The 23,569-nt window shown below is 42.6% G+C and overlaps 1 protein-coding gene and 1 non-coding gene across 2 annotated transcripts; both read right to left on the reverse strand.

The window, feature by feature from the left end:
* Nucleotides 1-1,243: 1,243 nt before the first annotated feature.
* On the reverse strand, nt 1,244-16,852 carry gsg1l (gsg1-like). Its single transcript, XM_070923741.1, has 4 exons — nt 16,813-16,852; nt 8,095-8,247; nt 4,404-4,515; nt 1,244-1,610 (listed from the first exon to the last, which is right to left on the reverse strand). The coding sequence occupies exons 2-4, from the start codon at nt 8,177-8,179 to the stop codon at nt 1,244-1,246; spliced, it is 564 nt and encodes a 187-aa protein (XP_070779842.1). The 5' UTR covers nt 8,180-8,247; nt 16,813-16,852.
* trnas-uga (transfer RNA serine (anticodon UGA)) lies at nt 7,606-7,687 on the reverse strand. The gene has a single exon. It is a non-coding gene; the product is annotated as a tRNA-Ser (tRNA).
* Nucleotides 16,853-23,569: the final 6,717 nt, after the last annotated feature.

Genomic DNA, 23,569 nt, shown 5'->3' on the forward strand with positions numbered 1-23,569 from the left:
GTCATTCAAACATTTTGTCATTATACTCCAGTTTCACCAACAGCATCAACGGACATGTAGTTTTAATAGAACTCTCAACACTAGTTTTCACATCAAGCGTCATAAATAGGACCTGGCCTGGACACGGACACTTTAAGTGCTATGTGTAGTATTTTGTGTTTGTCAGAGTTTCCTGTCCCGAGGCAGATCATGCTCCTTCCTTGTTCCCTGCTTCACCCCCCCTGAATCCATCTGAAGGAACCAGATGAAGGATGAGAGACAAAATCCAGCTTGTAAAACCACAGTAAAAATACTTGAAGCTGCAGTTCTTCTAGTGGCCACAACACGCTGGCTTAAAGAAAATATACGTATATATCTATAGAAACACATCTGGGCTCCTGTTCCTCTAAACGCTCATTGATTTTCTTTAGTTTCTCTTCCTGAAAAAGAGACACATGTTCCTGTCGTGTACTACTCATATTCATATTCAAGATGAATGAGTATCTCCTTCATTGTTTTGATTTGTCAACATACAAAAAAACTACAGCCATTAAGTTTTAGCAACAGCATGCATAATACCTCATCGCAATCTCCCTTATAAGAGGCATCCCACCATGCTCTCTTCTGATTTCATCTTGTCATCACGAAAAGTTTAATTCATAAGCAATAAAACGCCCCCTAACGTAGTTCAGTACTGTCAGGGTTTTGCTGGTCTGGTACTACAGCACCAGTAAGGTAGATGTTGCTGTGTGTCTGACATTACAGAGTCAGTTTGCTGACTTTATAACGTTTCTCTTCTTGTGCTACTGTTCCGCTGCTCTTCAGCATTCACCATTATGTTGTGACTGCCACTTCTGGCCACAGAGGGCGCTGTCCAGCAAAAGTTAAAATTGATAATATTGATGTTAAAATACTACACATAGCACCTTGAAATATGCTGGAGAACACCTGCTTTGCCTCCACGAAGATTCTTAACTCCGAGAATCTCAAAGTCAAAGATCTTTTCACACTTCATATTGATTTTAATACATAAAGAACACCTCTGTCTAACGTTGTTCATTTCACTGACGTTTCCTCCGTCTCTTCTTGTCAAGTTAATAATCTTCTTCAAACAGAAAATGTGGGCTGCTGTGCTTTCGTGTTCGGTGACAGAACCTGTGACCAGTTCAGACCTAAAGGGGCAGTTTGGCTCATCATCTCGTCACGCCTCATGTGGCCACGCCCCCCCCCCATCCCACATGACCCTCCCGTTCCCGTGCATGGCTCAGCACTGCTCCTCCCCCAGCGAGTCTGTGTTCTCACCCAGGTCTATGGAGGCTGACGCGACTCTCATCTTGCCCCGTCCGGGACCCGGGCCGGGACCGGGACCCGGGCCGGGACCGGGGCCCCCGACAACGAGCCCGGCTCTGGTTCCGCCTTGGCCGGGGTAGACCTCCACAGTGCTGGAGATGGACTGGAGGGAGCGGTCTCGGAAATAGTGGAAAGCTTCCTGGTCCAGGTAGTTCTGCTCCTCGCGCAGGCCCTGCTCAAACAGCTTACGCTTGTGTCTGAACTCGATCACCGTCTTGGTGTAGGAGTTGAGGGTGGTGACGGAGGCGGCCATGCAGCACGTGAAGGAGCCCCAGGCCATGCTGGTTAGAGAGAGACAGGAAGACATGTTGGTGAAGAGAAGGTGAGAATGGAGGGAAGAAGCAGTCAATCTCTCCGCTCATACTGATATGTTTTAACCACGCTGGCACTATGTCTGTTGCTCGTCTACCAGTTTGATCCAGACTGAAATATCTTGGCAACTATTGGACAGATTACCAAGATATTTGGGACAGGTATTCATGTTCAACCGGAGAATGAATCCTAATGACTTCAATGATCTCCTAACATTTCCTTTATCACCACCAGCAGGTCAAAGGTCACACTTATTCAGAGAAATGGTGTTTGCTATTACTTAAGTTTCAAAACAGAGTCAAAACAACGTCAAAAGTCTAAAGTCCTGCTCGATGCTTCAAGAGGCTGCAAAGCTAACGACACCCAAAGAACAATTTCGCTCTTTTGTAGCCAAAAATGAAGCTAACAAAGTTTGTTTTTCAGTGTGTATGAGTGTTAATTTTGGCCTGACGGTCAAGCTAGTGAAAAGGTCAGGCGCTACCAGAATTATTAGAAATCCTCCATAGGGGATTATGAATATACTGTGTGTTTGTACGTGTCCCATTAAAGGCACATTTGTTTCATTTTCTTCCAGTTTCCCCAGTTGGAGAACCAGTCCACCAGTCAGAGCTGGTGGAACTAGAAACACCCTCAATGTCGACTAAAACGCAGGATGGACACGTCACTGCTGACTGGTATATGCTGGTTTGTAGTTGTTCAGACATCTTCCTCTGGATCTGAATAGTGGACGGACGGAGGACAGAACGAGCGACACTGTTGCTGAGATACTCTGACAGGAAGTGGTGACCGACCACGTGGAGAAATGTTTCTTCAAGGACTCAAACGACTCAGAGAAAACATCTGTGGTGATTCGGTGAATACTCTGAGTTCTGCAGCCTCGGGCTCTGCTCCAATTAATGTTAGCGGGCACAGAACTGATGTGCTGCTAATTGAGAGAGTGTCTCGGCTCTGAAGGGAATAGGTGTGATATTAGGTAGTTAATAGGGAAGCTAACAGTCCCCCTGTGCAGAGTCAAACGCTGTGCGCCAAGAAAAATGTCCGTAAACATGCTGAGCAAGTAAACCATGAAGAGAGACAAGAACAAAACTCCAAAACGAAGCAAAATGACTGATGCAATCCATCACTCTTTATCTCCCGGAACAGAACTGTAATTTGACATTACTCGGTTTGAAGTCAGTCGCAGCTATCAGTCACTTTTCAGCCCAAAGTGTTTATACTAAAACACAAGAAATGGAATAAAAATACAATAATAAATCATGAAGAACCACAATACAACGACGCAGATACACATCAGTCGGTGACACGCAACAAAAGACCGACTTTCTCTTCTGATCGCTCTGAGATGCAGTTTGACTAATTACCTGTTTATTATGCAACTGACTGCATTGGAAGGTAAATAATCACAATATACATGTATGTTTTAAAGTATGATTTCAGCCATTTTCTGCCTTTATTAAGCAGCCGACAGGCGAGAAATGACCGGAAATGAAGGACAGAGAGACAGATGGGGACACTTGTTGTGGAAATCAGCATTTTTTAGGTCAAATTTAGTCAAACTTTGGACCTTTTCTCTCTTTCTTTTGGAAATAACGGCTTTGTAATTCATTTAATCTATGTGATATTTATTCAGAAACACATATCAGCAGCTCAAGTGTAAAACTTATTAGTTTTGTGTAGATTTTGTGAATAAAGGACCACAACATACACGAGGAAGGAGATCCCAGCTTGTGTGAAACAAAGTTATGGTGAAGATGATATCAAATATTTAATACCTGAAGCTAAAGTCAGTTTCTAGAGAGGTTTAAACGGAGCATGTGAGCATCCCTCAGGACAGAAGCACATTCAGGCTTTTTATTTGTCCTGAAGGAGCTTTTTGGCCTCTTGCTCCAGAAGAAGTTAATCATTCCTGCTGCATTTATTCCACTTTAAAGAGCTGAACGACTCCCTCATGAGACGCCTTCACTGGAACGTCTGGCAGAGAAAATCTCCTCTAACAGGAGTGTGTGTGTGTTTTCTCTCTTTTATTCTTTTATGTTGCTCTTTTATAATCCATGTTTAATGCCGGCTTCGGTAACAACTATATACAGTAAATAAACAATATCATTACTGTGGCTCAAAGTACATTGGTGACCCTGGACCACAAGATCAATTTAGTAGCTGTTCTGGAGCCTTCGAGCGTCTCACATGATCTTCATCAGCCTGTTTCCAAAGAGCGACCTTTGAAGCTCAGCTTTTAAGCCGGCGTGCTCAAAGAAAATGGAAATATGAACGTCAGCAATTCAATTGCAACTTCGTGATAACATTACAAGGTTTTCTAAAAATCAAATACATCCAACATACATGTGCGATTTATTAAGTTCACACATTCACAGACTCATGATTCTTCTCTGTCCTTGATTCACAAATGAGCAAATTGAACTCAGCAGCTCAACAGCTGCAGCGGCGACTTTGCCTTCGAGCAGAGAGAAGCGGAGGTCAAGGGGCGTCTTGTCTGGCTAATTATCCCAGAAACAACAGCCCTGTTGTTCCCTACGTACCTCAACACCACCTGCCGAGAGCTGAAACCCTCCTGCAGCCTCCAGCTACATCCTAAAGAGATGATTTAGGAGCGATGACGGGTCTGTTTGTGTGTGATTACACCGGAACACCTTCATTAATAATGCAAGGGCCGTTCAACACAACAAGTTTTACCAAAATGAGTTGCATGTGTGTGTGTGTGTGTGTGTGTGTGTGTGTGTTCATGTGTTTGTGTGCGGACTGACCAGAAGGACCAGCCGTAGTCCCAGCTGTGAGGCCTCCAGTCTTCAGGACCCAGACTGACTGTGATCTGGAACACCTGAGTGTACATCATGTGGGCCACCATGCCAAGAAGACCTGCAACACACACACACACACACACACACACATTTTTCACTCAAGTTGAAACATTTTCAACTCACATGGATGCGTCTTCATGTCTAATCACGCCGCCCCGGGTGAATTCATATCTTTTCTTTGGCTTCTAATTGGAAATTAATGACATTCCCATCAGCCTCAGCTGTTCTTTGTTTTTACTGATAATTAGCTAATGTTAGCATGCTAATACTCTAAACTAAGATGGTAAGCATTACATCTTCTAACATTATCATCGTGCGCATGTTAGCATTTAGCTAAAAGCACTGCTGTGCCCGTGTACAGCTTCACAGAGCCGCTAGAATGACTGTAGACTGTTAAAACTGTCCTTCTTCCAGAGCCTCCGCTGGTCGTGGACCTGTAAAGCCCTCCATTTGTACATTTGTAATATTGGGATTTGTATTGACTTGTCTTCTCTGCGAGTCTACACTTGTAAGCCCAAATTAAATGTCCCCTTTTGCCTGGAGGTGTGATCTTGTGTCTGTCAAGGTGAGACTAGCAGCTGGCTGGGTGAGGATTAGCAAAACTACTAGAGAACCAACTGCCACAGAATTTGTTATGAATATTCATGATCCCAAGATGATGATTCAATTTCCCAGACTTTTCCTCCAGCGTCATCATCAGGTCAAAACTGTCCCTTCATTGTGGCAGGATATCTAAACAAATGACTGGACTTGCTGTAGATGCTCATGCTCCCCAGAGGATGAACCCCCCTGATTCTAATGACCCTATGACCTTTCCTCTTGCACCACCGTCAGTGCAAACTTACACTTTTAACCACATTATTAGCTGTAACTACATCCGCAGTATGTTTTCTTGTTCTTACATAACAGCACTAACCCTCAGCACAAGATAATTAACATTAACCAAACAATAGTAAATCACCTCGCCTCTGAGTTGCAGCTCAACATAATATCAGTAATAAATCAGAACACATGTAACTATTATAATTAGTCATTATACAGTACCAATTGATTTAACTTGCCAGTTATGAGACATCCAATCAATTAGAGATGTGGATATAATCACTCATAAACATGCAGTCAATCAAAAAGCCACAATGTGAATAAGCCAATGAGAGAGGATGACATTAATGCAGAGGTTATACATCACCACCATGTTTTCTGTGTGTCACGTGGAAGTGTGTGATGGGTTAGAGCCACGTGTGTGTGTTTGTAATCAGTCTCACTGAGGTGTGTGTGTGTGTGTGTGTGTGTGTGTGTGTGTGCCACAGTGATATAAAGCTGCTCCAGATTTACAGTTCAACATAAAGAGAGCATCATTTCTCCTCGACCTCGACACCCCGACGACAGACTTTTCTAGGAAATGTCCTTCATCTGCTTCGCTGTATACGTTTGTCAGTGATGTAGCTTTGATATCACCTGTCACGAATGTTTACGTCCAAACCAACATATGGAAAGCAGTTTGATATCATCACATTTTGCAGCAATAATTATCATTTTATAATAATATTAACATTAATTGTAAGTTAAAATAACAATGCCACCAGCTGAAAACACAACAACAAATTAGAAAAAAGAAATAAAAGTTAAGCACCATTGTAACTGAAGCGTTATCGTTACATTATTCATTATATATACATTATATTATTGTTTATAGTTAGTGGCGGAGTCCGCCATGCTTACCTACACACAAGAGATTGACAGGAAACGATGCAGCATGCAGCAATTTGATCTCATTGATCGGCCTCACTGTTCACTGTATCAGAGCTGTATTAATTTACTGCTAATGCTGCTGCTTCACATTAAAAACATTATTCTGCTGGCGAAACATGGGGAGCTTTTATGTTGAAGAGAACAGAGGATATTTAAAGTAGTTGTCACTTTAACACTGACTGCATTAGATACAAAACAAGAGAAGCCATTTTCGGCACTTTTCATCTGATCAAGGCAGGAATGGAAGAAGAAGAAGAAGAAGAAGAAGAAGAAGAAGAGGAAGCAGCCACAGTGAACAGGCGATTACTGCAGTTTGGGAGAAGCAGCACACCTCCAACTTTCCATCAAGGTAAACAACTCCTTTTACTGTGAATGCTGTTGCTCGTGCCACGACGGGGAACAGATAATTATTCACTTTTCTTTATTCAAACGAGGCACTGAATCCTCTCAGCCCAGTATGTTTAGCTGCTTTGTAAACAGATGCACCGACTCCTCTTCTTTGAACTGAAATCTGTTTTAATAAAGGACCTGCCACTGCAGAATTAATGCAATCTTAAATATTATAACGATAAAAGTCACTTGAGCAATGGAGTCGAGGAAAGCTCTTCACCTCTTTCATTAAAAATGGGAATCTGTTTGTCCACTTTCAGAAAATAAAATAAATGAATGAGTCATTGATGTTGATAGACTTATTAATTATTTTTGTCAGAATTATATTGTTATAAGCTTTTTGTTTTATCCTTTTTTGGTCCAACGTATGTGCTGTATTCTATATAGATCCTGCTTCAGTAATAAAGGCTTGATATTGATTTTCAAAACGCTGATTAACATTTTCCTGGTGAAGGATATGCATTATTCGTGTCATTAAGAACTGTGACTCAGATCAAATCCATCACTCATGGCGTGATGGGTGATGAATAGGAATTATGATCACAGCTTCTCTGGTTGGCAGCGAAAAGCCTGTAAAATGTGCTTCAAAAAGAATCTGCGGCACGTCGGAAACATCCTCCGAGAGGCCCGAGGAGGAGACGAGCATCGCGGTGGACACAGAGCCAACGTCTTGTGTAAGAGGTTTAATCCCTGGCATCCGACACGGCGAAGTCTTCCAGGGGATAACCTCTGACCCTGGACGACCTCTCACAAATCTGCATCAGCCTCCGTCCACCGCTCGTTATTCTCAGAGCATCTCTGGATGTGTCGATGTTGTAAACTCCTGCTACTAAATTAATACTTTAAATCATTGTTCTTATGATTGATTATTATTAATGTTCAACCAGATAACGCTGAGATTACAAATTCTCTGTTGGACGTGTTGAAGACATAATCAGAATCGCTTTATTGATTCCCCCGGGGGGGAAATTAGACTTTAAAACGTCACGTCTGTCCCATCAAGCTCCGCTGCGAGCAGGGTTCGAACCTGCGCGGGGAAACCCCATTGGATTTCAAGTCCAACGCCTTAACCACTCGGCCATCGCAGCTGGTTTGAACATGAACAAGATAAACATAAACGACAGGCCACACAGTAGGGATTAATTAAATAATTAAAATCAAGTCCTACATCAAACAATTAATTAAATGAAAATGTTTACAGGGAGAACAAACTCATCTGAAACTTGAAAAGGTGCCACAACTAGAAACAAGCAGAAAACACTGAGAACCACTGTTTTCATCTTTAATAATTAGCTTATCAAATACTTTTTAATCATCAACTGAAAAGTAACTAGCAACTCCAACTGTCCAACAAATGTAGAGGAGTAAAAAATTGAATTGTAGTAGAGTAGAAGGAGAAAGCAGCAGACAATTTTCAAAACTGTACTTAAGTACAGTACTTGAATAAATGTAGTTGAATAAATGTTCTTAAAAGGTTTTTTTTGTCTGATCTTACCGGACAGCACGGTGAAGACGGCGGCGAAGGCGTTGAGTTTGAGTCCGTCGATGACGTTGCTGGAGTGGAAAAGCTCGAGACACATCAGACTGAAGCCGACCACCAGCAGCAGGATGTAGAGCACCTCTGACACCACCGACAACCACAACACACCTGCAGACACGACACACACACACACCTGAGTTACTCAGATACACACCAGCGGAAACACACACAGCTACTCAGGCTACCGTCAAATAAACGTTTTATTTAGGGGATTCACACAAAAGGGAAGAAATGGATGAATGTTTGTCTGCTTTAATCTAAACAGGGTTGAAATAACAGTGTGAACTTACAGTTTTCATTATACTGTACTATAAGTTACAGTCCATAAAATGTCGAAGATAATACACTTAGTTTAATGCACCCGAGTATAGACCTCCTGTTTTTACAGTTTTCCCTCTCTTTGGACGTGATCATTTAGAGGAAACGTGGCATGGTGCACAGCAGGGACGGTCACCGTGTAAAGTAACCACAGTGTTCAGCTTTATGGTTTCGTTTAAAATGAACATGTTCTCAAATTAAAATCTTCAGCAGGAGTCTGTTTGGTAGCTGGCGTTGTCAGTCAGATGACACACAAAGACCGGGATCGTTGCCAGAAGAGGAAATACATCAAACTGAATGCAGCAATGACTTGTGGGATAGCGCTCCTCTTATTCTGACTGCTCTGTGTCGCTTTCTCCGGCGTGCACACTGACACAGAAGTTCACAAAAAGAAGCACAAAGTTGTGTTGAAAGAGCTCCTGGACTCTGGAGGTCAGGGTTTCAAACATCTGAAGCTTTTCCACTCGGCGCTCAGGGAGAAAAACCACAGAGACCTGCTGAAGAAGCAGGAGGTGAAGCCCGCCTGTGCTGAGCAGACCGGAGACCGGAGGGATCGCGGTTCAGACTGAAGGAGTTCATTTGACCAGACAGTCAGCAGTGTGTGAATATGGAGTGTTTAGTGAGTTAATAAGACGCCTGACAGAATCTATACAAAGACAGGCAAACGAAATGCTTTTATCGTTTAGTCAAGTTTGCAAAGAGTTCAAACAGCTGAAACCGGCGATTGAATGGGCCAAGACTCACCGGCGTAGAGCACCAGCACATCTGACTGTTGCCTTCACTTGCATTTCACTACGTGGTGAATGACAGTCTCTGACTAAAACCTTCATTAAGCCGAAACATTCGTCACTTTGGTTTGAGGCAGTTACAGGTTTTACAGTCACAACCCTGAAGCTGAACACAAGATTTCTATTTTATTTCTCTGAGAAGTGAAGACAACGCTGAAGTGCCTTAAACCGGCATTCTTTCTAATGGCCAGCAGGGGGCGACTCCACCGGTTGCAAAAAGAAGTCAGACTGTGTAGAAGTCTATGAGAAAAATGACCCGACTTCTCACTTGAATTGTGACCTCAGTAAACATTTTCCTCATGAGTTTATGGACTCAGTCGCTAGTTTCAAGTCTTCTTCAACACAGCATGATGTTCATTTTGTGAATTATGGTCCCATTTAGAGTCAAACAGATGATAAAGCAGGGTCTACTTTAGGGCGGGGCTTCCTTGCGATTGACAAGTCACCACTTCTGACTGAACCTTAAGCACTAATCATTATTCACCTTGCACTTGCATCTTTACCTGTCTTATTATTTTCTCTTTACACTGTTTGTAATGGTTTCATTTGCATTTAAATTTTAACACTTTAAAAGCATTTTGAACTGCTTTGGCGTATGAAACATGCCCTACAAGTTAACCTGCCTTGATCCCCCTTTTCTAATAAAATGTCAGTGTTGACCTTCACTGCTGGTCCCTCCGTGTGCAGGGAGGGATGTGGATATTAGATTTCCTTTGTTGTTGTATTTTTGTCCTCCAGGCACAAACTGAGGGCGGGGATGTTGAATTGTCCCTCCATTTATTCCGTCTTCACTCATTCAACCAGCGTTTGGTTCCCCATAAACTACTGATGAAACTTTGATGGATCTGTGGAGAATAATGATTCATCTCTCCGCTTGACATTTAACGCTCAAAACAAGGTGAGATATTTGTTTCTGATCGGCCCACAGGAGGAGGGGAGGGTGCGTTTGATATCCCCACCTGCTTGTTTGACACAATGATTGGCTCTTTACTGTGTCGGCGGGGCCCTCTGGTCATACAGGGCTGTACACCGAGAGGAGAAAAAAAATCCCATCAGAGCAGAGAGAGACATTATGCAGGATGATGAACAACTTTTACAACCTCACTGTACTTCTTCACGCTCTGGAAATGTGAACATTTTTAAAGCAGAGTGGAGTTGTCATCCTGCGACCGAAGCCGCCCTCGGGATCCAGTCTCACTACTAGAACTTTTTTTCCCCTCCACAGCTCTCCGCATTTATAATTTCTAAAAGGCAGAAGCTCCTCTTGAATCGGTGGGGCTCACAACACGGCATTAAACGGGATTATCTGCTCTGCGCTGCTCTGTCGCGGATGTAGATGAGTTGGAAGTACGACCTCCAGGCTGAGTTTTCAATTTGATCAGTGAGTTTGAAGGAGCTCCGGGATCCTTGAACAGCAAAAACTGATAGCTAATTTTGTGTCTCACTTCTCTCTAGGCAAGGCAAGACAACCTTATTTTTGTACTCTAGCTGTTTTACATAAGACATTGAGAGTAATAATTACGACGGCGTGTTAGGGCCATTGTAGGTTAAATAAATAAATAAATTACGGAGCCCTGGAGGGGGGTAATATTCAGAGAGAAACTCCAAATTTTCAAGATTCAAGTCGTAAGTTTGCTTGAAAAAAAATCTGAAATTCTCTGAGATTAAAGTCACAAATTTATAAGGAACCGCATTGCTTCACTTTGGTGTGGTAACCGCAGAAACTACAGCTCACAATACGCTGTATCAGCCTGTAATACACACTCCTGTTATTGTATGTTAACTCACAGTCCTTCAGAATTAACGTTTCCCATTAGTCAGCACCAGACATCCACTGAACATACAGTAAACAGGAAATAGCACGCTAACTTCTTTTAATCAAAAAGAGGAAGAAAACATATGGGGGCAGCCGAAAGTGTAATTAAAAGCAAAGAGTTGGCTTAGAGACTCAGATTGTCTGGAAGTTTGTGAAGCCTCGTCAGGTTGTGTTTTTATTCTTGGAACAATAATCAGACCAGTAGCAGACGACCTGAGATGTCTGGAGGGTTGATCGAGTCGTACCATTACAGGCGCGTAATGGGGAGTAAATCCATCTCTAGTGCTTTGCTACTGCCAACTGCTTTCAAAAGAGTGATCGAATAAATTAGGCTGCATCATTAAAACTTAACAAATGTTTTAGGTTGCTAAGAAACTGAAAAGTCACTGTAGTGTCACGAGAAGTAGCGTCACAAGTCTGGTGGAAATCCGGGAGCCGGTTCCTCGTTATTGAAGATTTGGAGGTCTGACACAGAAGCATTTATTGAAGCTCGTGAACACAGTGTGATGCCACCCAGCTCTGAAGGTTGCTTCCTGGCGAGGAGCATCTAACACTGTGTAACATGGTGTCACGTTATTCATCAATGTTGTGCTTCAGAGTTAGCAGCAACGAGGACGGACGGAAATGGCATACGTTTCTAAATATAGCCTAATGATTATGACATTTTGACCACTTGGTGGTTAAAACAAGGATAACATTTAGACTTTCAAGAAAGGCTACAGAACCTGGACAGGTTACAGAGACACAGTGTGAAAACAGACCTAATCCTAATGACAGCAGACAGTCAGAGGGAGCAGCGATGGATCTGAAACAGGTGAAATCTTATCTAAAAGCAACGCTCGGGTTTATGATACGAAACAACAGAGTTAGAGAAAGACTGAGAAGAGATTGGAGGAAACCAGTGAAAATGAAAAAGGAGAGAGGAGAGGAGTGAGAGGATGAGCAGGAACCTCTGGAGGCATCAGTGATAAAAGCGGCATTAACCACTTTACGATGTCAAGGTGCAAAATCAATGTGACGGCTGCTCAGAAGAGACGAGCTGAAGGAGAAACTACAAACCTGCAGAGTCGCAGCAGCTGAAACCTCCAGAGAGACAAACAGAGCAGCGTCTCCTCAGGAGGCTGCTGTCCTTTTAGCCAGGCTAGCAGCTTCAATGGAGGGCAGTGTCTGCCTGTCTGTCTGCCTGCCTGCCTGTCTGTCTGTCTGTCTGCCTGCCTGCCTACCTGTCTGTCTGTCTGTCTGTCTGTCTGCCTGTCTGTCTGCCTGCCTGTCTGTCTGCCTGCCTACCTGTCTGTCTGTCTGTCTGCCTGCCTGTCTGTCTGCCTACCTGTCTGTCTGTCTGTTTGCCTGCCTACCTACCTGTCTGTCTGCCTGCCTGTCTGTCTGTCTGCCTGCCTGCCTGTCTGTCTGTCTGTCTGCCTGCCTACCTGTCTGTCTGTCTGCCTGCCTACTTGTCTGTCTGTCTGCCTACCTGTCTGTCTGCCTGTCTGCCTACCTGTCTGTCTGTCTGTCTGCCTGCCTGCCTACCTGTCTGTCTGTCTGTCTGCCTACCTGTCTGTCTGTCTGTCTGCCTGCCTGCCTACCTGTCTGTCTGTCTACCTGTCTGTCTGTCTGTCTGTCTGTCTGCCTGCCTGCCTGCCTGCTTGTCTGTCTGCCTGCCTGTCTGTCTGTCTGTCTGCCTATCTGTCTGTCTGTCTGCCTGCCTGACTACCTGTCTGTCTGTCTGTCTGTCGGCCTGTCTGTCTGTCTGCTTGCTTGACGGCCTGTCTGCCTGCTTGCCTGCCTGCCTGTCTGCCTGCCTGCCTGCTTGCCTGCCTGCCTGTCTGCCTGCCTGCCTGTCTGTCTGTCTGCCTGTCTGTCTGCCTGCCTGTCTGTCTGTCTGTCTGTTCTTCCTCCTCTCAGAATGAACTGGTGATCCTCTGACTTTTCCTCTAGCGCCATCATCAGGTTGAAACTTTGTCCAATACTTTACTTAATGATCAGCCTCAGCTGTTCTGTGTGTTTAGTGCTAATTAGCACAGGTTAGCATGCTGACCCTGAAGTCAGGTGGTGAACATGGAACATTACACCTGCTAAACATCAGCATGTTAGCATGTTGATGTTAGCATTAGCTGCTAGCATGACTGAAGACTCTGGTTTTACATTATCATGTATTATTTTATTACATGTTGAACATGTTTTACCTTGTACAACATGCTACTTTATTTAATTATGTGTGAATATATATATATATATATGTGTGAATTTGAATGAAAGGATGACCTGCAACACAGATCTTGTTCCAGACTTTAAACCGGGACCCTGCAAGTCACATGAAGTACATCTTCGACGTCTCAGATCTGATTTGTCTCATTTTTTTGTAGCTGCGCTCTCCAGTTTCTCGTTAGCTGCAGCTTTAATTTCCAACCAGTCGATGGAAACGAATTTCCAGGGGTATAAAATGCCTGTAAGGGAAACTCACAATGCAAATATATTGACCGAAATAATTTTCTCCCCTGTTTCTGTCTTATTGAATATGTATTAGCAGCAGGAGCAGACTGAGACTTCATTAGACTGAAGACAGTAAATAAAACGTGTTTTGAGGAACTGATAACAGGAAGGAAGGAGCTCATCAGACCGAGCCTCATCTTAAATAATTACATCTTTAATTACACTGTGTGTCTGTTTTCATAAGTGTGTCAGTGGTGCGTGATGTCGACAGTTTCCGTCTGTTATACATTTCTGACATCATCTTCCAGAGTTTCTCATAACACGTCCAAGTCAAGAATGCAGCTTTAATAAGAGAAATCCACAGGGACCAGCAGTGACAAGATTATTGATTCATTGATTTCGTGCTGGATTTAGGATAAAAAATTGAATGAGAGGAGACGTTTTAATGCACCGAGGTCATTCATAGTGAATTAAATTAGGCAACTAATGATTTACGTCAATACTTTTTTTATATTTCTGTTTATTTTGAGATTGATCGGTTAAATAATTTACTTTCAAAAATGTTCCAAAAAAGAAAAGCAGCCATTACAAGTTTTCTGAGCACCAAACTGAAACTCTTGAAGCTTTTTGACACTAAATTTCGTAAATCAGCACTAATCCATATCTTTATTTTAACAATGGGTCAAATTACTATGTCACAGGACTATGTCAGGAGTTGGTGGAGACCAAACCAGAGCTAAAAAAAAGAGTGAATATTGGATTAATACATTCACCATAAGAACTTTATAAGGTGACAATATGTATGTTGTGGTTACAGCTTGTTGTGGCGCCTCCAAGTGGCCAAAAAATCAGTTAAAGCAGGTTAAATTTGATTTGTTTTGAGGTAAAAAACAAAATAAATGAATATGAAACAGATATAGTGTTGTTGTCCACCAGATTACATACTGTACCTGGCAGGGAAGAGGGAGATAAAGTGTACAGAATGTAATTGAACGGTTAAATTATTATACATTTTTAAATACTAAGAAAATTGCACTGAGTTTGGTTGGTGGCGTTCCTCAGGTGCACTCATGACAACAGTATTTCTGAATTCCCGGCTATGACCCTGACTCTCTGAGCGTTTTCTTGTAATCAAATTAGATTTCTTTGTTTCTTCAGTTTTCATTAAAAACAAAGTTGGATCTGACCGAGGAGCAGCTGTGTGTTATAAAACACAGCAGCGAGCATGTCGGGCTCAAAGGAAGGCAGATTAACATATTGTATCCTTGTGTGCGAAGCAAGGTCGCCCCACTCAATACATCATATCATCCACCGCTGCTCCGTGCAACACTCCTGCTCTTCTTCCAGATGGCATTAACAGATGAAACCATCAGAGAACTTTCATTATTAACTACCTGCTCTGCATGAAACAGCGAATTAGAGACTACGCCCACATGCACCAAAATATTCCCTTTTTTCTGGACGCTCAAATATTCCTTTCATGAGCTGCAGGATACAAACACCACGAGCTGGTAGAAATAACCTGCTCTCATCCTCAGATAGGAGGAATCTGGAGAAGCCAACTGAGATGTCCTCTCACTGCCCAGCACCTGATACATAGAAATAGATCCATAAGGGATCATATTAAAAAACAGGCCAAAGAAAACTGATTTTTTAAAAATAACGATGACAAAAACACAATACGGCAGCAAAGAAGAATGAAGACACACTGATATGTATGTAAATGACCTTTCAGATTAAAAACAGGACTGACGTATTGACTGTCCAGGCTCAACACAGCCTCCTGAGAGGAAATCAATCAGCTTGAAAATACTATGACGCGAAGAAGACCAGGGTCCCTCTGATAAGGTCAGTCTTTTTATCTTCTGTTCAGTATATTGTTGACAATGATTTTCTTGCGACAACTTTGGGAAATTGGCTTAAAATCTGCTGAAAAGTTGAACATAAGACATCACCCTCACGGTTCCTATAACTTCCATAAATCAGAAGTAATCACAACGAGGGCCTCGGGATGCTTCAGATGAAGTGCTTTTAGAGGCTGAGAGCGTCTGAAACCGTCTTTCTGATGAAGGGATCAGAGGTGGCGTCCAAAGATTTCTATTAATTCATGGCGCTTTACATAGTGATTGGTGTGTGTGTGTGTGTGTGTGTGTGTGTGTGTGGAGGTTTAGAAGGTAGGCTGGATTTGAACTTTCCTCTCAAGCTCAGTTTTTACACAACCACAATGCATCACTAAAAGCACGTTCCCTCCTCTGGCAGCATACTTCCTGTTAGTCCAGGTCAAACCTCAACTGGACCAAACAATGCAGGTTTGAAGACACTTTAAACGTGGTCGGACGAGTCCTATAAAATCAGGACAAACAGGGAAGCAGCAGCAGCAGCAGCAGCAGCAGCAGCAGCGCAGGCTGATCCTGGACAATCTGGACAGTTGGAGGTTCAGACCAAAATGAAACTGTAAGTGTGAACAACTGTTCTCACCAGAAAACGACAACTTTGGCTGTTCGTTCAGATGCCTGAAATGGAGACTGTCCTCCAAAGAAAAGCAACAGCATCAGTTGTTTCAGCGATTTGTTTTTGTCCTCTATCGGCTTTAGGAATTATGACTCTTGTCCCTCGAGACAGAAAGGAGGAAGTAGTTCGAGGAGACGGGGGTCGGGGACGGATGGATGGATCAACAAAACTGTGTCAGCTGTTCGTTTCCCGTTACCGACCATCTTACCACGTTTTAATTATTGTAACTATGACAACGACGGCTCCCTAACCTTAACAAAGGTCTCATTTTAACCCAAAATCATGCTCTCTCTCTCTCTCTCTCTCTCTCTCACAGTCCTTTTTGTGCCTATAACATATAACCAACCTTAACCATAGCGTGCCATCATGAAATGGATTTATTTTTCAACAGCGATTTGAAAAGGCTTTGAGGAGGCCCAGAAAAATGATGTCTATTTTTATGTTTTCCCGCTAAGAGCCAGAACTTTGACACAAGAGACCAACAGTCAACGCTGGTTTCTTCTTTCATGACCACCATCTTTCACTGCTTTTGTTTCAGCCATCTGACGACTATAACACAGCTGTTCTTAAGTCGATGAGAGATGTTTGTTACAAAATCCAGAATCAAACAGTGACGTTCTTCTTCTCTGCAGGTAAATGTGGCTGAATAGTGTTGATGCAGATGAAAATAAGCTTTTTAGAGCTGACAAACACAGAAAGAGTCCAGAATGAAAATGTGTATATATATATTTTTTTGTTTTCCCAGGGCCTGACGAACAGGTGGGGAGCGGCAGGGAGTGGCGGCGATGCCTAATGACGGTCATTACTCACCTCTCTCCGACGCCGGGGCCAGATCAATGAAGCTCCGACACTTCTCACCTGAGAGAGGGGGGGGGGGGGGTAAAGGGGGGAGAGGGAGAGAGGGATGTGAAGAGGAAAAGAGGTGGGGAGAGGTGAAGAACGCAAGGTGAAATGAGCTGGGAATGAAGCAGAGAGGGGGAATGAGGAAAGGGAGGGAGGGATGGGAAGAAGGCAGAGGATGAGGTGATTGATGAGAAGGAGAAAAGGATGAAAGGATGAAAATGAATGTACGGGGCGGAGAGAAAAGGATAAAATGAGCGTTAGTGTCAGTGCGTCAATAAAACAAGCTGACAATGAGGCTGGAAAACAAGACTCCTGAATGTCACTTGGCTGTTACTCCACTTTCAACACAGGTAATATATAACACACACACACACACACACACACACACACACTCACACACACACACACTCAACACAACATTTGGTTTAAACATTCGCGTTTCCCTCAGGATGAATTACTTTGACGATCCTCTGACTTTTCCTCTAGCGCCATCATCAGGTCAAAGGTTTTATTAGTGCGATACTTTATGACCACATACCTGCAGAACTAATGACATTCTGCTTTTACGTTTAGTGCTGATTAGCAAATGTTAGCATGCTAACACGCTAAACTAAGATGGTTCTTTCTTTTGTTTACTTCAGTTGTTGGTGTTGTGGATCTTCTCTTTTTTATTCCTTCATGAAGCGTCTTTTAAAAAACAACAGATATGTGATGTTAATGCTCTGATTAATCACGATCATCATCACAACATTAGAATTACCTCAAAGTATCTGGTAGCATAGTTACTTTACAACAACTGCAACACATGTTTTAATTCCTCATTGTCTCCTTTGTCACCATAATATTATGAACTTGTGAATTATCAAACTTTATCCTATACTTACAACTATAACATACTCAACTGTTGTACTTGTACTCATATACGGTATTTTCCAACACAGTATAAGTACAATATTCATGCAGGGAGTGTTTTGCACAGTGCAGTATCATCTTGGCTTTCATTAGCCGTTTCCTGGCAGACTCAGGCTGCAGAGAGTTGATCGGAGCTCGGAGGGACCCCGCAGGTCGCAGATCAGTGGCCACAACACGAGCCATAACTCAGCCTCTGCAGTGTCACAGGCAGCAGGCAGGCCCATCCGTTACCAGCCTGAACGCCAACACCCCCACACTGAACCCCCCCAACCCGCCCGCCCCCCCCCAAACAACAGATGAAGATCCTCTGTTTGGATAATTTGACTTTCAGAAGCTAAAATAGACTCAAACTGAAACTTGAGTCTATGCTGAAAACATTTAGTTTTCTCTGTGGGTTTCATTTGAATTGTCGTTCCAAAGTTACAGTTTAGCTGAGATCTGTTGTTTAATAAAGATTTAATTTCTGGATACTGTGCATACTACCCAGCATGCATTGCGTGGACACTGGTTGTTGGTACTGTCTGTACCTAACTGTCGGTGCTCAGCAGTTTCAGGCTCCGTCTTAAATCTTCTTTTAAGTGGCCACTTGGTGTCAAGGCAAGATGATGGAGGACCTGGCGAACCATTACTGAAACGCACCACCTGTCATGTCACATGTGCCCTCTGGTTTCCCCTCAGTGAGCCAACCTGAACCCCCCCACCTTCCTGCTCAGCTGTCAGTCATTCCCTCATCAACTTCCCATTAGAAAGAGGACCGCTTTCTGTTCCTGGTTTACTGGTCTCTTCTTGGCTTGCTGCCGTACTGGTCCAGCCTTTACCTGCTGCCCACCTGTTGCCAGGTGCTGTAATCCTGGTATGAGTCATCCTCCTTGTTACCCAAACTTTACCTAAACTAAAATTAAAACAAAATGCAAATAATCAGGTCTATGACTTCCCTGTTACAGATGCAGCACAGTATTCGACAAATACTGCAGAGGAACTCATCTGAGGTAGTTATGATTCATGTTCTCCAAGGTTAAAACTCGAGGGAAGTGAAGAGATACAGACGAATGTCTTCATGCCAGTGAGAGTGTGCAACAGCCAAAAGGTGAGCAGCACGGCGTCTGATTAGGACATGAATCTAAAATGTAATTAAAGAGTGAGCGGGCTTGTCTGTGACCTGACGACAGCACTAACTAACAGCTCCATCAGTATTCCTACACCTTCCCGCTGCGCATAGGAGACAATGGTCTTCTAAAATGTCAATTAACCAAAAAATCCCAGTTATCGCGCTCCCAGTCGACCAGGTTGTAATGGAATAGATTCAGTTTGAAGAGGCTTCAGGTGGTTTCAAATTTCTTTTCCTTGTATTTTCAGTTCACAGTCCCAACTCTCACTTTCACACCACTTACTCATTACTCCCCCTCGCCCCGCAGCCAGCAGCTCTGCAGCCTGTTTAATCAGTGATCCGATGTCACTCGGGCTAATTGCGGCTGTAATGAGTATGAATGGTTTTGTGAAACAACGGCTAACGTATCATCACTTCTACAGTCGTGACTCTGTCGGCTTTATTCAGCCGGATCAGAGAGAACGAACCTGAGCAGAAGAAGAGGTGTCAGTCTGCAGTCTCCTCTGCTGTACCTTCATTTATTCACATACAAACAAGTAAACTTAACCTGTTTGTGTTATCAGGTTTTAAAAGAGTCCTTTGTCATCACACTTCTGCAACACAGTCGGACTCGGATCAAAACCGATGCAGCGGAACCAGAGATTCACAGCGTAGCGGCTAACGTAGATGTAAATCGGTGGAGTTCCCCTTTAAAGCAGACCCACATCTGTGAAAACCAAAGACCCCGACTCGACTCTGGCTGTGTTTTAGGTCCAGACAAGTTTTGATTGGACCACGATGAAGAGCGACGCAGATTTCCCTTCATTTCTCAGGCAGTGCGGTAAAATGAATGAATTGTATATAATTCCTGTGTGCTTTGATAATCCACCAGTTTTACAATTACAGCTAAATATAATATAAAGCAGCCTGAATGTTTTTTCCAGCTTAGTCTCCTGAGAATTAAGTCCATATTGAACGATTCTGCAACTCAACATTTCAACTACTGTGTGGACGGCTGGGACCTGACGATGTCTGATACGTTCAGAATCAACATTCTGCGATTTACCAAACAAGCTAATTAACAACATTTCCTCATCATGTTCATTAAAAACTGTCAAATTATGTCAAACTGAATCTGCTGACAGGTTTGCAAATCAAAAATAATCCCAGTAAGCAGCCATATTAAGCCGGCAGCTGATGTTTAATATGAAATCAGACACTCAAATGAAAAACTGCTCCTCTGTCAGGCTGAAATCAGAGCAGGTGACCTGATTTAAATAGTTTTAAAATGTGGGCGTCGTGTTCATCTATTGTACATTACAACATTGATAAAACTGTCATGTTTGTACAGACCGTTAGCTTAGCACAAAGACTGGAAACAGGGGGAAACAGCTAGCCTGGCTCTGTTTAAAGGTAATGCACCTACCAGCACCTCTAAATTAACAGGTTATATCTTGTTTGTTTAATTTGTAAAGTGGAGAAATGGCACGTCGTGGTTTTTAGGGGGTTTTGAGCCAAATAATTTGGTGCTGAGTGCAGAAACAGTCCAGCAAGTAACTTCAGTCGAGTCTGTCCAGGTTTGTTTTTTAAACAGTCCGTCTCAGGTTTGAGTTATATAGTCATGCGTTTCCTCACAGAAGAAAAGACCTGTGAACTCCTCAAAGTCTCCTCATGAAACGTCTCTGCAGCTGCAACCAACCGAATTAAATCTGTCCCGTCAGTTTACAGCATGTGAACTGGAAAACCTCCAGTCAGCAGCTTGACCTCATTTTGCTGCTGACGACCAATCAGAATCCAGCAGGATGACTTCTCCTGTGAGGACTAATACACTGTTAGTTTAATGGCACTCATTTTGAGAAACTTCATGAAGGAACCAAAACAACAACTTCTGACGACACGCAAAGAAAATGAAACGGTGGCTTTTTAAGGAACCGCCAAGAAATGAAACTGGCAGCTGAAAGGTGCTTTTAGTAACTTCGAGGAGTTCAGAAGAAGCTCAGTTTGATGTGAAAGTGAACTTTCTGCAGACCAAAGCCTTTTCTTGGAGCAACAGACTCTGTTCTCATTACTGCTGTTAAAACAGTATCGAGCTGAGCTGCTTACGAGTATCTTCGCCGGTCATGCCAGATTGTAGTGATGTAATGAAGTTAGTAAGCCTCGCTGAAGTGATCACGACAGCATGACTGTGTCCTCTGATTTAACCTTTAATTGCCCAGGTGGCCTCTCTCTCTCTGCAGATGTGACAGCAGCAGGACGAACGACAACAAAACATTTGCAGATAAACTATCTCAGATTCCTGCAGTCGCTCTGCGTACAGTTACAGTAACAAAGCTTTAAAGTTCAGTGGACAGAGAGAGTCTGACTCGAGCTCTTTAATCGTCCTTTTAAATTCTCTAAAGGAGACGAGTCTGAAGCCGTTTTCACAGCCGGCTGCTTGTAGAACAGGAGAACCGGGACAACGAGGAGCAGCGATGTGACGCTGATGAATAGAAGCAGTAAAGTCCTACGACATCATACTGAACGATGAAACCCGGTAGCGGCTCTGCATGTCTTGCTGCCCGAGCTGAAAATATCATTTTGTGCCCACTGATAATCATGGGTTTTGTCACTATTGTTGTTTTCCAGCTGTGGAGCTACAGTTCCCATCATGCTTTGGAGGATGTAAACAGGAAGTCATGTGTTGTCAAATGAAGAAGTTGAGAAAAGTCTTAAAGGGTCAGCTAGTTGTGTCATCTCACTTTAAGAAGTTATACTGTTTATTGAATCAAGCTTCTTCTAAAACTGCAAACTTATTAAGAGTACTTATAAAGTATTGTCAGTAAGTAAGTTCTAAAATGGAAGAACACAAGTTAACAGAAGTAAATCGCAGCTAAAGAGACTGCCTTTGTTTTATTGTCCCTTTAACTGAAAGTCAAGTCATTTCTCAGTCAAATGAAAACCTGTATCTGTTTACAGTTTGCTAAATTAAAAGTTAGATTTCATGGAATCCACTATAACCACTGAAGAAGAAGTTATAACCTTTTCTCAGTTATAAGAGGAGTTAAGTTCATTTTTCTCTGTTCGTTGTGTTTGGGCCTGTGAACGTGGACGACGTCAGCTGGTGAAACATTCAAAATGTAAAATCATTCTGAAAATGTCTTTTTGTTGTTTTACAATACTTCCAAAAACATAGAACTTCCCTCCAAAATGGGCCCTGCTTAAAAAGCACACTGATAAATAATTCCTGTGTAGCGTTTGCACATTTTTCAAGCAAGCACAAAAGCTTCCTTTCATCAGGAATAATTAATATATGTTTAATATTTAACAGCAGAAATATCTGGAGCACCGACGGCAGTGATCTAATATGTGGATGATTTCAACACGCAACAGGTGAAACTTTCAAACACTGTTCAAAACACTTACTTTGACCTTCATGATAAAAGACACCTGCAGCGACATTCTTGTAAATATCTGCAATAAAATGATCAGATGCAGCTTTGGAAGAGAATGAAACAACGGAGGAGACAAACAAAGATGGCAGGAGCAGCTTCACCAACCAACAGAAGGAGGCTACAGAGCTAACAACGACGACCGAGCTATTTGCTCTGACGTGTTTTAGGAAACGTGACGATTTACTAGATTTGTTCCAAAGCAGCGAATAGCAGCGAACATGGCTGCACATCGTGCTTTGAGTTAGTGTTGAGTTTTTGTTTATTTGACAACATTAGTTACTTTGCAGATTCAGATTATTAATATAAAATATAAATGATAAATAAACTGCCAGGCAGCACATAAAGTAGTTGAAATGACCTCCACCTTTATCAGCTGCAACATTAGTGACGCTTTAACATGAATCCACCACTAATTATAATACAGTGATATAATATATATTAAGTAAGATTTTGAATGCAGGACTTTTACTTGTGACAGAGTATTTCTACACTGTGGTATTTCTACTTTTTCGTAAGTAAAAGATCAGAGTACTTCTTCCCCTGCTGCTGACAGGAACGATGGACAAATCTATGACAATAAGACCCAAGTTGTGATCAACTTTGAGGCGCTTTTGACTCCCAGTTATGTTCTATTACTTCTCGTCTCATGAAGAACTTTATAAACAAGAGTAGTCTGGAGTTATTTCATGTTCTGAGTTAGCTGTCGCCCTCCTCTACCCTCGTCCTCACAGGGAACATTGGAGGAGGGGTGAGAGAGGGAGAGTGAAGAGAAGGAGAAGAAAGCTTTTTGTAAGATTATACTACAAAGACTTGTGGTTTGTGTGGGATCTTAAAACCTGATAAAATGATAAAGTAATGGATGTGTTTGAGGCATTAAACGTATAAGCCACAAATCAGTTTAGACGAATCCGGGATGAAGGAAGTAAACAAGCTGCTGTTACTAAACTCGTGCAATAACGCTGTAAAATATGAAAGGATTTTACTTTACAACCACTTCTGCCAAGAAATAGAGAGACAAGAGATCCTTCAGAGCCTGTTACATGTTGACAATACAGTCATCAAAACGCCAGCAAAATAAACATCATCATCCAGACGTCTTTTTACTGTTCAAATCTCCAGAACGGGGCACAAATCCAAAAGCTTCATCATCACAGCCTCGATGCAAAACAAGCATGCTGACATCAGGATGTTATAAAGACATCCAGGGTGCATGTGGAGGTTACTGTGTCCATCTAATTAATAATAATAATAATAATAAACTACATATATATTTAGAATTTGATCCAAAACTACG

Source organism: Enoplosus armatus, chromosome 17 (genome assembly GCF_043641665.1).
Source record: "Enoplosus armatus isolate fEnoArm2 chromosome 17, fEnoArm2.hap1, whole genome shotgun sequence".
NCBI lineage: Eukaryota > Metazoa > Chordata > Actinopteri > Centrarchiformes > Enoplosidae > Enoplosus > Enoplosus armatus.